Source organism: Ostrea edulis, chromosome 6, assembly GCF_947568905.1.
Source record: "Ostrea edulis chromosome 6, xbOstEdul1.1, whole genome shotgun sequence".
NCBI lineage: Eukaryota > Metazoa > Mollusca > Bivalvia > Ostreida > Ostreidae > Ostrea > Ostrea edulis.
In genome coordinates, this window is record NC_079169.1 from 32,978,454 (window position 1) to 32,992,525 (window position 14,072).

The following is a 14,072-nucleotide window of genomic DNA, read 5'->3' on the forward strand; positions in this document are numbered from 1 at the left end:
TGTGTACACAAAAATGAGACCATCTAATTACCTCAGTTTGTCTAGTGTTAATATTAATTTACAATGATCATTTGTCCAGATCAAAAGCGCTGATGGACTGTCGCTTATTTTGTGTTGATTGTACAGGATCTGTTCATTGCGATTTATATTGGACTATCAGTATCCTGTAACATCAGTACTGGTCAGAAAACAAATGTGTAGATTTGTTTTAATGTTAAACTACTACTGGTGGCCCATGATAATTATCTATAGAATTTGGAAATTATAAATAAAATTAAGAAAAGAGAGAAAACAAAACGAAAATAACGATAGCAAAAAAAAAAAAAAAAAAAATAAAAAAAAAATAATAATAAATAAAGAAAGAAAACAACAACATAGATAGAATTAATCAAAAGTATATTTGGCAAAGATGAAAAACAAATCATCATCAGATGACAGCAAATAACTGTACATTCCGTGCAGGTCTAATTTTCTTTTCCATCAAAAGTACTTCGGAGGTTTCAATGGAACAGTTACGGAAATGATTTTATACAAAGCTTTTGGATATTGATATCAAAAGATCACAGTATTAATGTTATAGATCTGGAGAACCATGTCATTGTCGCTTATGAAAGTGAATCAATGAAAGGACCACATTCATCAAGGGAGGTTTCAGTCTTTCATAAACACAATCAGGCTGTTCTATCGCAATGGTTGTGCGTATTTTACCAGCTGAAAAATGGAATATGAATATAGTGAGCGGTATGCCAGTGATTGAAGTGCATTTGGAATAAGAGAAAAAGGAAAGTAATTTTTTATAAAATTCGTATTTCCTTTGGATAATGATTAAGTGAGTATACTATTCTGTATATCTTTCCGCTCATTAAAGGGTAGACGAGACTTCGGGTAATTACAGTAGGCGTCGCTCCTTCGGGATTGAGGGCTATTGTGCACAACCGCTGGTTAGACGCTGATTGGCTTATTATATCAAATGTGACAACTCTACACGGAGATAAATGTAGATATTTGTCAAAGAACATGGGTGGCTATTCCTATTGATCAAATGATATGCAACTCTCATATTCCATGTAATGACATAAACATGTAATATGCGCTAATATACCACACTTGAGAAGTAACACTTTTTATGACGATGGCAAGTGCTAACGCGCGTGTCTACCCTACACTCGCAGACGACTGGCAACTGGCCGCTAAGATAAGAGTAGCAGACGATCACTCAATGGATATAGAGGATGAGTGGACTGTTCTCCACGGGAGATTTCCGTGGAATTGCTACAGATCGCAGACTATAGAACAGAAATACATGATCTTCAGAAAAGAGAAAATGTTACGCATATCTAAACATTCACCGATCTCGTCCATCGTGATGGGAGGCGTAGCTTTCTCGCTTAGCATTTTTCATTTCAAGGAAGAGAAAGTAGCGGCCATATTGTCCACGTGCATATTCTTACTGGTGAATGTCGCTATCCTAAGTTTGTACGTAGCCAGGGAAATTCAGACCAGTGTTTCACACCTCGTGGCACAGTTTGTCAACATCTTACCGTTTTTCCTACTGGTGTGCTGGCAGTTTCTGGATATGCAGGACATCGCGGTAACCAGTACAAGGCAGGAGTGGGTCGTGTATTTTGTATTTCTCGCCTTCATCACCCTCCCCATGCGATACTGGGCCTGCTGTGGACTGACTTTTATATTGTTTTTAGGACACGTATCAACCATTGTATATAAATTGACAAGAAAGGGAATATCGTCCACAGACATTGTATATCAGGTAAGATTCTATTACTATGCAATTTTCTTAATACATATTTCAAATGATTGGATTTGATGATGAAAAGGTGAAGATAACGAACAGTGATAAATCTCATAACGTATATAAAGAATAAAAAATTAAGAGTAAGTCAAACACGGACACCTGGACACACCAGAGGTGGGATTATGTGCCTAGGAGGAGTAAGCATCCCCTGTCGACCGGTCACACGCGCCATGGGCCCTATATTTTGATCAGGAATGCGGATTAATCCGTAGTCGAAACCAATGTGTTAAGACAGGCCTAACAATTGGTATGGAACACGTCAGACAACACTTGACCCAATGACATGGTAAATGAGATCGATATTACGATCATAGAAATTGCGAAATGCTGACTTTAAATGAGACAGTTGAAACCCCTGTAACATAAACTAATTAGTCTGTAGCCTGTCTCGATTTTAAAATTGACCATGCACAGAACAAGTTCTTGCGTATCGAACCAGTTGAGAGACATAAACATGATATGCAGATGATAAACAAATGCATAAAGCGTCCAGCAGTTAAATCATTGTTTGTCTTCAATTTGAATTTCTATTAAAAATTATGCTGATGTACATCGCCCGCCTTCAATTTAAAAAACAAAACAAAACTGGAAGTTTGAAGATTATCAAAAATCCAGATCTGAACTGATTTTCGAAAAATGTAAAATTCATTTTGCCTTTGTATGGATTATCTCTGCATATGCTATCTAATTCTTTGATAAGCAGGGAAGGTTGAGATGATTCACCATCAAAGAAAATGAGTATGTACGGGTTTGTTGATATTACTGTAAAGAAACTGAGGCCGTTGTGTATAGGGGTGTCGGCATTCCAAATATAAAGGTAGCCTTCTCAAAAGACTGACACCTTTAGACTGCTTAGAAATAATGACCGTTAATCACTAATATCTAGATAGGTGTATCACATTCTTCACTTTTAACAATTAGATTCAGAGATCCCAGGCTTCTGTCAGTAAAACAGAACACGTAAATGAAAAAAAAAAATTCGCTCAAAACCTTAGGAAAATTAATTAAAATCAAAATGAAATCTAAAAATCAATGTATCTCTACTAGCTGATTTAGTATACTTGCTAATGTATCGGAGACTGCCACGAAGCTAAATAAAATCGCTGTTAATGAGGAACGTCCGCCATAGAATACTTGTGGTACAGTGACAAAAGCTAAATAAAATCGCTGTTAAAGAGGAACGTCCGTCGTAGAATACTTCTTGTACAGTGACAAAAATTGAAGAAAGTAACCGAATAAATGACATAAAAGAAAAGGAAATTATGTGAAATTTTTTTGGTAATGATAATTAGGATAGCAAGAACATTATGTGTTAAGTATCTCAATCTACATGTATAGGTGCATATACTCCTGTAGAATCTAGTTGATTATATCTTATCGGCTTTGTGATATTTTTATCATACTACACAAGATTTTGCTATACAAATTTCTGGATTATATATATATATATATATATATATATAATATATACATCCAAAATTGAAATAAGAGTCTCAGTAATCGGATAACAATATATATATATATATATATATATATATATATATATATATATATATATAATCCAAATAGAAAGAGTTGATATCACACAGTCAAAATAATTAAATAAAAAAGCAGGAAAATATGCAGTTCCAAATAATATTGAATATATTTTGGAACTGCATATTTTCCTGCTTTTTTATCTAAATATATATTTATCTCTTACGTCTCTTTCCTATACTGGTGTTTTATCTGTTTCATATACTTGTCGATAATAATAATAATTATAGGGTTCTTCATTTATAAAGGTTAACACGATAAGTTAGAAAACCAGTTTATATTGTGGTCCTGAAATCATATTTGCAAACAGCAGTAATATGTCGATACAAAATAGACTAGATATAGAAGTTAAGTGCATACAATATTTACTAATATTCAATGAGACGAAAATCATATATGAAACAATTTGGTGGGTGGAAAATATTTTATGAGATATGCAAATTTGAAAGTTTCTAATTTATGGTAAAATTCTATAAAAAAAATATTCTGGCATTTCATTCTACAAACCTTGGGCCATAAATTGTAAAATATATGTCTCTTATTCTTGTCTTTACCTGTTTTACATACTTGTCTTTTACCTGTTTTACATACTTGTCTTTTACCTGTTTTACATACTTGTCTTTTACCTGTTTTACATACCTGTCTTTTACCTGTTTTACATACTTGTCTTTTACCTGTTTTACATACCTGTCTTTTATCTGTTTTACATACCTGTCTTTTACCTGTTTTACATACCTGTTTTTTTTACCTGTTTTACATACCTGTCTTTTACCTGTTTTACATACCTGTCTTTTTCCTGTGTCTATGTACCTATCTTCATGTACATAAGTATACTCGGCTGTTGATGGATTAGTATTCCATGCATGTACAAGGAAAGATTTGGTGTTTTATGTAACGAATCAAAAATTGCAGACGAATTCCATTATGTATTGTATATTAGAATGCAGTGCTTTGTCAAATATTAGAATATAATACCTGCTCAGTAGGTCCTACACAAGATCTAATGTTATTAAACTTCATAAAATTATGTCAACCAGTAAGGTTAAAACACTTAAAAAACTCTCTACGTTTATCTAAATTGTCTATGTTTTAGCCTATCCTCCTTAACACAGTTTGTAAATAGTTTTTCACTACATGTGTACAATTGTATTGCATGTACATGTATTTATACATTCTTATATACTCTGACATTATTTGTACTTAAATGTATGTTTATATACTGTACCTCATGTACATGTAACATATACGAGTATAATGTGGTTTGAGCGAACGAATGAACTTGAACGGGGGCAATGCTCGTTATTAACACTTCAAGGTAAAATCACATAACAAGTAATCGATAGTACCTTACTCCGCTGCTCGGTCAAATCAAAAGGAAAGTAATTATGCTCTTGGAGTGAAATCATTTCCGACAGAACATTCGTAATCGTAGAATTTTTCAACTTGAGAAATTTGCGTTTACATACTAATATATATATCGCTTTACATACATCTTTACACCTCACTCACCTTAACAACATGCAAAATAAAAATATGTACCCAATTACGTCATAAAAATCTCGAATATATATATATATTTTAAAAAGCACAAAAAGCACCCAATAAACATGTACAAGCAAGTATATTGAAAGAATATAATACTAAAAATGTCTCTGTATAGGGTACATGTATATACACATTGACAGATATTGTTCATTTATCATGTTTTTATGACGGTGATTCTGATACAAACATGATAATTCCTGACATTGATAGGGTTACTAGGATACTGTACATTAATTGTCAAATTGATTTCTGGGAAATTCTACTATCATCTCCGAACGTTAGATAGCATTAAAAATGAGAAATAAATATCATGCAAAAAATTAAGCATATTGGTTTACACTATTTTCAAATAATCAATATGTAATCTTCATCTGCAGATGGCTGACTGGACGATACGCTGTAATTTATCGGTTATCTCAACCTCCATTAACCAGCGCAGAGTTAAAGATGTAAAAATCAATCTAAAATATGTATCTTCAGCATCTTATCATCAGCATTTAGAATCAATGATAAATACATGTACAGAATGTATATCATAACAAATATACATGTATATGCAAAATGTTTGTTAAAACGGTTGCCAAGTTTAGCTTGATTCAAGACGTTATTCACTTACTAATATTGAAAAATGTTCAGTAAACTATTTTAATGGGCATTAATAAACATTGAATATTCCTTCTACGACCTTGTCCAATGTTTTTGATACAGAATAAAGCTTGATCGTTATATTCCTCAATGGATTAAAAAATCTGGAAGAAGTTAGAAAATGAAAGTACCAATCTTAGAATTGGTGGAATTGTTTCAGAAAGGTCCATGATTACTAATATTACTAAGGTCTTTAACTGTTCTCGAACTGTCAAAATAATCATGGTCTTATTCATATCAAATTTGCCTAAATTCTAGAAAGTCTCAAGAAGTATATTAATCTATTTACTTAAACATAACAATGGAACAAAATGAAAACAAAAGTAACAAAGATTCCTTTTCTGTGTAACATACAAGCAGGATTAATTATTTACACGTGTAACATACAAGCAGGATTAATTTATTTACACGTGTAACATACAAGCAGGATTAATTATTTACACGCAGAAAAAAACCCCGTTTTATCCTCTGGATGTTTAACAATGGCATTCTAAAATCACCTTGATTTCATGAAAGCAATTAATGTGCTAATTGTTTCTTACAACTTCAGATTTCTTTGAGCACAACGATATTTTTCTGCACATGCGCCTTTGGTAGCTACATGTATCACCGAATGGATTCCTACCTAAGAAATGCGTTCTTTGCTGTGAAGAACTCGTTCCTGACAAACATTGCTATTGAACGCACCCAAACCCTCCAGGTTAGTATATTGTCAGTATATAGAGGGCATCTAAATTTGCCACACTAATACCTTAAAGGATACCTCACTGTCAGTAATAATCACTCCGTATTTAAAACAAATCCAAACCTCTAGATTATCACAATGTCAGTATATAGAACACATCCAAACCTCCAGATTATCACAGTCAATTTAGAGAGCTCATCGAAACCTCCAGATTATCACACTGGCAGTATATAGAGCTCATCGAAACCTCCAGATTATCACAATGTCAGTATATAGAACACATCCAAACCTCCTGATTATCACAGTCAATTTAGAGAGCTCATCGAAACCTCCAAATTATCACACTGTCAGTATATAGAGCTCATCCAAACCTCCAGATTATCACAATGTCTTTATACAGAATACATCCAAACCTCCAGATTATCACAATGTCTTTATACAGAATACATCCAAACCTCCAGATTATCACAATGTCAGTATATAGAGCTCATCGAAACCTCTAGGTTTTTTTTAAAAAACCGCCATTCAACTAATTCAGCTGGAAAGGTTTTAAGGTTTGGCTCGTTTATAAAAGTAAATCAGAGAAAGGAGACTCAATAATGATGCATACATGTATAACTTTATGTTTAGAAATACATCAGATAAAAACGAATCTGATGTAATCGTCCATGTAAATTTTATGTTCGAATAAACGAACTAATTATTTTATCATTCTGTTTTCCAGAAAAATCTTCTTTCCGTCGTTTTGCCAAAAGACGTAGTAGTGGCGATATCACGTGATTTCTCCGTGTACAGTTCAAATTCATTTCGGGACCTCTGCAATAAATGTCACGAGGATGTGAGGTAAGGTATAGCGTGTCAATTCAGGACAAATTACAATTAAAATCCGTGTGCATTTGAAGGAATGATAATAAAATGTGTAGAGTGCTGTGTTAGGAGAGACAATTTGTATATTTATAAAAAAAAAAAAAAAAAAAAAACCCACCAAAAAACAAAAACAATTGATATCAGGCTTAAATTAAAAATTGATTAGTTTGTTGTACTCCGACCGACCCGTGAAATTTGCCCCGACCCGATCATTTTTTCCGCACTTGGAAATTTTAATTTTTTTTCATTTGCTCCCTGGAAAATAGACATTCTTCGAATTAGTATCAAACTTGATGCCATTTTTTTTTATTTGGACTAGTTGTTTTACAGAATTCTTGATATCAAAATGTCCTCAGGGCGTCTTTCGGTTCTACTTTCACTTTGATAATGACCATTTGTAAATCCAGGAACTTTTCAAACACTTTTCTCAATCGTAACTACTCGGCCATTTCCGCTACACTAAAAAGTTTTTCGCGAAGCTAGAAAGGCCGAGTACTTTTCTATGTGAACGATCAAATATACCGCATCACAGCTCCAAATTACCACATTATCTACCAACAAGATAGAACAAGGAGCTACGAACTCCCCCGTCGAGGCCTGATCGTATTTATGTACAAAAGTTTGAAAGCCATGTTATTTAGATAAAAAAAAAAAAATCACGTGGGATAGCGCACCAAAATTATGGCGGACCACGAGTCGGCGCTTAAGTTGATGGTCTATATTTCTGAAAAGACACGCATATTATTTTGATATAGGATTATCTAAATGTTATAACGATATAATACATGTAGGTGAACGGCACTTTCACTTTGCTCTTAAACTGAGACACACGAATGGAACACGATCGTCACAACAATTTGAACGATGCGGGAAAGTCGGCATTAAAATTATATTGGGTAATATTAAAAGTTGTTGTAAATTGCGGTCATCATGCAATTCACTTGGATATTCATGGATCACATTAAAGTGTTTAAGTGATTGCTATTATGAATGTCGGAATCAACCGGTGGTGACAAAAAGGGATGTTAATTTATTTATTAATAACTGTGACGAATGCAAAACGTCCTGAGTAAATTTCATGAGACATTGGAAGATTTACATGTATTATATACAATGTGTACAAAATGAATGTTCTAAACTCTATTCTGTCTGGCAGCGTTATGTGTTTAATGAAAACATAAGAAAATTTGTAAATCTGATTTTCAAAAAAAAAAAAAAAAAAAAAATAAAAAAATACCGACCTACCTACCCGACTTGAAAAATGTGGGTCGGAGTATATCAAACAAAAAAATTTGTTAATGATGGCCTCAGTAGGGTTAACGAATTTTCTTGGATTAACTGACAATTGAAGTCTTGTAGCATGTGTAGAATGTCCTCTCCTTCAAAGTGCGCTCTTCAGTTACGTTTAGATTTAATTCATTCATAATTACATTTCTGTGGATTTACCTTGATGGAACAATCAATAAATCTTGTACGTTTCAGACGAAGAGAATATGAAATTTGTATATTTAGAATAGAGCCCCGAAGTAATTACTACTGTTCATTAAGAAATTGATTTCAATGCTTGGGGCAGATACGGAAATTAAGTTTCATTATGACAATTGGTACAATGTTCTTCAAAATCCCATGTACATGAAAACAAGTCCAAACCCATCCTTTTATTAAGATCAGTTCTGAAAATGTGAACTTACATGAGTAGTAATCACAGATCTTTAGGAGCCTTGAAGTATGCCTGGAAAAGGAGATGAAATATTAGAGAGGGAGCGTGTAAATGCACGCGCCGTTTTGCGTCTAGTCGAAAATACTCACTATTTCCCCCCGAACAAACTTAAGTAAAGTAAAATTAGTCAAATAGGAGACAGATGCGTTAGTCCAACATTGTCAATGCATTCAGTACATGTATTGTCTAAACATTAAGGATTATTCTCAGGGTAACAGATCACGCAACAAAGCCTTCAAATATACTTAATGACCATTTACCCGCGTTACCGAAATCTCGTGAGTTCGCAGTGGCAGATTTAAGGGAGGGGGGCACAGCCGGTGCGCCCCCCCCCCCCCCCATAAATTTTCAAATTTAAGGTAAATCGTGGGCTCTTCTTTAGAAAAATATAAACGATTTAAAGAAACAATAATATTTCTTCCACTCTCGGAAAAATAAATGACATAATCTTTTGATTTATTGAATCAATTCTATTGGGAGAACTCACTTTTTCTAAATCCCCTTAAAATTTGCGTCATTTTATTAATTTCACCTTATTAAAAATGATAGAAAATAGTAAGCATGACTACATAGGAGACATATTTCAAGCCCTATAAAATCTTGAAAATCCAGGAGCTGTCGGGGGCTTCGCCACGTAGGCTCCCACCAGGGCGTAGCCCTGGACCCACTTGGGGCCTCAAGGCGGTCCCCAGACCCCCTGCCTCAATGTTGCGCCCCCTAACCGCAATTCCTGGATCCGCCCATTTAGAGATCTTTCGGATATGACCATAAAAACGGAAATCCCGTGTCGCGGCATGCGTTGGCACGTTAAAGAACCCTTACTACTACGACTATGAGCGCTAATCATAGGTCAAAATCTGTCGTACTTCTCCTACAGCTGGTGACGTTTCAATATCAGTAAAAAAAATTCTAGACGGAACAACCAACCAACCGTCTGTACAATGAGAACTACTGATACCAGAAAACTAAGTTATGTTCCAAGCAGTCCTCTATTTGCTTAGTTGACTCTTGTTGTATCCATAGGCGTCGGAAGCAAATTTAAAAGGGGGGGGGCTAAACCAACAAAAATGTTTCTACGTCGAACACACACACAAACTACTTCCTAATGACTATTGAACTCATATACAAATTGTAACTGAAACTACAGTACTTGAGTGAGCTGCAGGAATTGGCTATAGGCTCATCAAAATGTCACAACTTTTCAGTCCTTTCTTTAGAATTTTCCGAAAACGGATAGTCTGTTTTCATTCTTACTAACAAATTAATTTGCCATGCCCCGTGATTCAGATTCTCCGGCTATTCGAAGGATCATCAGGTTATTATACCCCCCGCAACAAGTTGTGGGGGGGGGGGGGGTATACTGGAATCGGGTTGTCCGTCTGACCGTCCGTCCGTCTGTAGACGCAATGGTTTCCGGACTCTAAAGCATTATCCTTTCCACCTACCGTCACCATATCATACATATGGACTACCCATGGGATGAAGATGTTCCCTATCGATTTTGGGGTCAAAAGGTCAAAGGTCAAGCGCACTGGACATCGAAGAAGCAATATGGTTTCCGGGCTCTAAAGCGTTATCCTTTCCACCTACAATCACCATATCATACATATGGACTACCCATGGGATGAAGATGTTCCCTATCGATTTTGGGGTCAAAAGGTCAAAGGTCAAGCGCACTGGACATCGAAGAAGCAATATGGTTTCCGGGCTCTAAAGCGTTATCCTTTCCACCTACAGTCACCATATCATACATATGGACTACCCATGGGATGAAGATGTTCCCTATCGATTTTGGGGTCAAAAGGTCAAAGGTCAAGTGCACTGGACATCGAAGTAGCAATATGGTTTCCGGGCTCTAAAGCCTTATCCTTTCCACCTGCAGTCACCATATCATACATATGGACTACCCATGGGATGAAGATGTTCCCTATCGATTTTGGGGTCAAAAGGTCAAGTGCACTGGACATCGAAGTAGCAATATGGTTTCCGGGCTCTAAAGCATTATCCTTTCCACCTGCTGTCACCATATCATACATATGGACTACCCATGGGATGAAGATGTTCCCTATCGATTTTGGGGTCAAAAGGTCAAAGGTCATGCGCACTGGACATCGAAGTAGCAATATGGTTTCTGGGCTCTAAAGCGTTATCCTTTCCACCTACAGTCACCATGTCATACATATGGACTACCCATGGGATGAAGATGTTCCCTATTGATTTTGGGGTCAAAAGTCAAGCGCACTGGACATCGAAGTAGCAATATGGTTTCCGGGCTCTAAAGCGTTATCCTTTCCACCTACAGTCACCATATCATACATATGGACTACCCATGGGATGAAGATGTTCCCTATCGATTTTGGGGTCAAAAGGTCAAAGGTCACGCGCACTGGACATCGAAGTAGCAATATGGTTCGGTTTGTCATGCCATTTGTTTTTTACACTCAGAAAAGAGGTAGTTTATACCTATTACCAACACCCTTTGGGAGATTGGGGTAAGCGGGGGGTATTCTTAGTGAGCATTGCTCACAGTACCTCTTGTTTAGTCTAACTTGCAATCTGATTAAAATCAGCTCCTCTATTTCTTTTGTTTTGTCGCTCCTCGAGTAGCGACAAAACAAAAGAAATAAAGGAGCGGATCGAAGAGCTAATTTTAACCAGATTGTCTAACTTGGGTAATAGTTGATCGGAAATACGATTTGATGTGGCGAAGTGTGCTGAACACTCTTTCACTGGTAACATTTGTTGCTGGCATTACAAGGAGAAGTTCAATCAAAACTGCAATTTCGCTATACCGTAATATGCCTTCTGTTTTGATGAATTCAGTTATTATCTGAATGGAAGAAGTGATGTCTTTGGGGAGATTGCACCTGAGTGTTTGAAATTGAATTCTCAAATTTTTTGCTTTGATGTCTGTCCCGTAAAAAATTGTGACCTACTCAAATTCCTTATCAAAATGTTCTCCTCTGGCCCCCTTCAACAATAACAGTTCTAGCTGCATATATCTGGCATATCCTGGCTGATCCAAACGATTTCTAATGCCATTCACAAGTAAATCAATTGCCTCAAAATATTTAACTCTGTACAAATCTTCGTAAATATCGTGGTGATACAGAAATCCTTTGTCAATTCTTTCGGAGGACGTCTTCGACGAGGCACTGCAGGACCATCAATATCAAAATCTGTGGCTCTTTTTTTTGGCATCCTCATAGAATGAGAGAAGAGTTTCGTCTGTTCTAAGAGACCCCAGAGTTTTCACCGTGCCGAGAGCCATTTTCTGACCTTCTGCAGCAGACAAAGTTTTTGTATTAAGGGCGTTGCTAAGAATTTCGCTATGACGGAGCAACTGTTCACCCAACAGACAGCCAAAGAGGAAGTCTAATTTGTTCATGTAGGTCATAACCCCTCTTATTCTGCATCTCATATCTGAAACTTTCACATACTCCATCGATTCCTCCCATACGCCCAATAATACTTTGTAGTTAAGTATCACACTAAATTCTCAAATTCTTTCAAATTTCTAAAAATTGCTTCTCTTCTTGGCGACTCTTTGATCAATTTTGTTATTTCACGCGTTACTTTAAGGTCATCTCTCATAACTGTAGGTGATTTAACAGTATCAGAGCATGCCACGTTTAGAGCATAATAAAGAGCTCTGTTCTCTTTCTCTAAAATTTGCATTGCAACTCCACTTTTTGACCCTGCCATTGAGGCAGCCATATCATAACACTGACCCCGTAATTTATTAAAAGGATTATTGAACCTGGTCAAGGTATCAGTGATTGCAGAAACGATTGTATCGGCTTTAATGTCGTCGACTTCATAAAAGCCAACAAAAAGAGGTATAGCGCATTTGCTGACGATACGGCCGACTCAGAAATCTAAATGGAAAACACCGGTTTCCAATAATAGACTGGCGTGTTATATTTAAATATAAGGCCAACGTTTTTTTATGTTTCGTTAACCAAGATAAATAACTGCCGCAGTTTAGCATTACTGACATTTATATGAGTCGTTCTTTACTTAATAAACCATTTCCCTATTGGGAATGATGAACAGTACAATATTTTCATAGACCTGTGCATTCATATTACACAATGTCACCCTTTTACATAGGGCATTACTTTACTCACTGTTCTGACATGACTGCAGCGCCTTTAATATATGCCATCAGTTCATTTGCCTTTGGTTGATAATTCGAGTGTTTATCTTTGCCTAAATATCATATGACAGTTGCTACATGAGTTTTTTTTTTTTTTTTTGAGAAGTCAAACTGTATAACAGTTCTTTTCCTCCCTTGACTTATTTTTATTTATTACATGCTGTGCATTTGTGTCCTTTTTCTTGTAGTATTTGTTTAGCTTTTCGTCAGCCACATTACGGTTTGAAATTCCTGTGCACACAGGAACATGTTAGTGTAAACAAGCGGAACTACAATGATCTCCGAATAAATTCCCTTTCTTTAAGTCGTAACTTGCAAATATTAGAAGTTATGATGAAAATGACTAATATTTGTTATAATATAAGTATTACATTTAACACTCCCCCCTCAAGAAAACGACCCAAAAAAATGAATAGCAAAAAAAAAAAAAAAAAAAATTTATTGGAAAAATACTGGACTTGAACTCGGGGAATGTATGGTTTAATTGTAAGATTACCGAGCACCTAAACCACTAGGCCACCCAGGCTTATAAGTTTAAAGGTTTAACTTTTGACAGGCTGCTAAATCTCAAGGTAAATTTTGAGAACGATTTTTTCATATTTTATCCATTTTCAACAAGAGGGCCACCTTAAACCAAATTTCCTCAAACGGACTTGTATACAGTCATAAGCAGCCTAAAGCAGGTAAAACAACTTCAGTGTTTTATTTCTGGTTTAAGGTGGCCTTTTGCAACAGTTTGCAATTTTTTATGCCCATTACGTTACATCTACTATATACTCCATATAATCACGGTGATGTTTATGCTTGTCAAATAAATATACTATCAACATATCGATATCTTTATTAAGTAATTTGGGTAAACACAAGTATAAACTGACATTGTATAGCAGAATATTTGTAAAAAAATGATATGCAAGAAAAAGGTATTTATGTAGGCGAAATTGCATACCAAGTGCGCTATACCTCTTTTGTGTGGCAGACAAGTGGCACAAACTGGTCATCGATGTATCGGAGGCAAATAACGAGTTTTTCTCTATTAGAAATGTCAGTAGTCTCATCAGCCATTATGGTTAGAAATTTGACATTCTCTAAATGTTTCATA

General features: G+C 35.6%; 1 protein-coding gene across 1 annotated transcript in view; it reads left to right on the forward strand.

The window, feature by feature from the left end:
* Positions 1–762: 762 nt before the first annotated feature.
* Positions 763–14,072, forward strand: part of LOC125646923 (uncharacterized) — a 60,990-nt gene continuing 47,680 nt past the window's right edge. Inside the window, exons 1-3 of the mRNA XM_048873586.2 lie at positions 763–1,768; positions 6,090–6,239; positions 6,949–7,067. Coding sequence (XP_048729543.2) covers positions 1,127–1,768; positions 6,090–6,239; positions 6,949–7,067 — 911 coding nt within the window. The 5' untranslated portion in view covers positions 763–1,126. The remainder of the gene's footprint in view (positions 1,769–6,089; positions 6,240–6,948; positions 7,068–14,072) is intronic.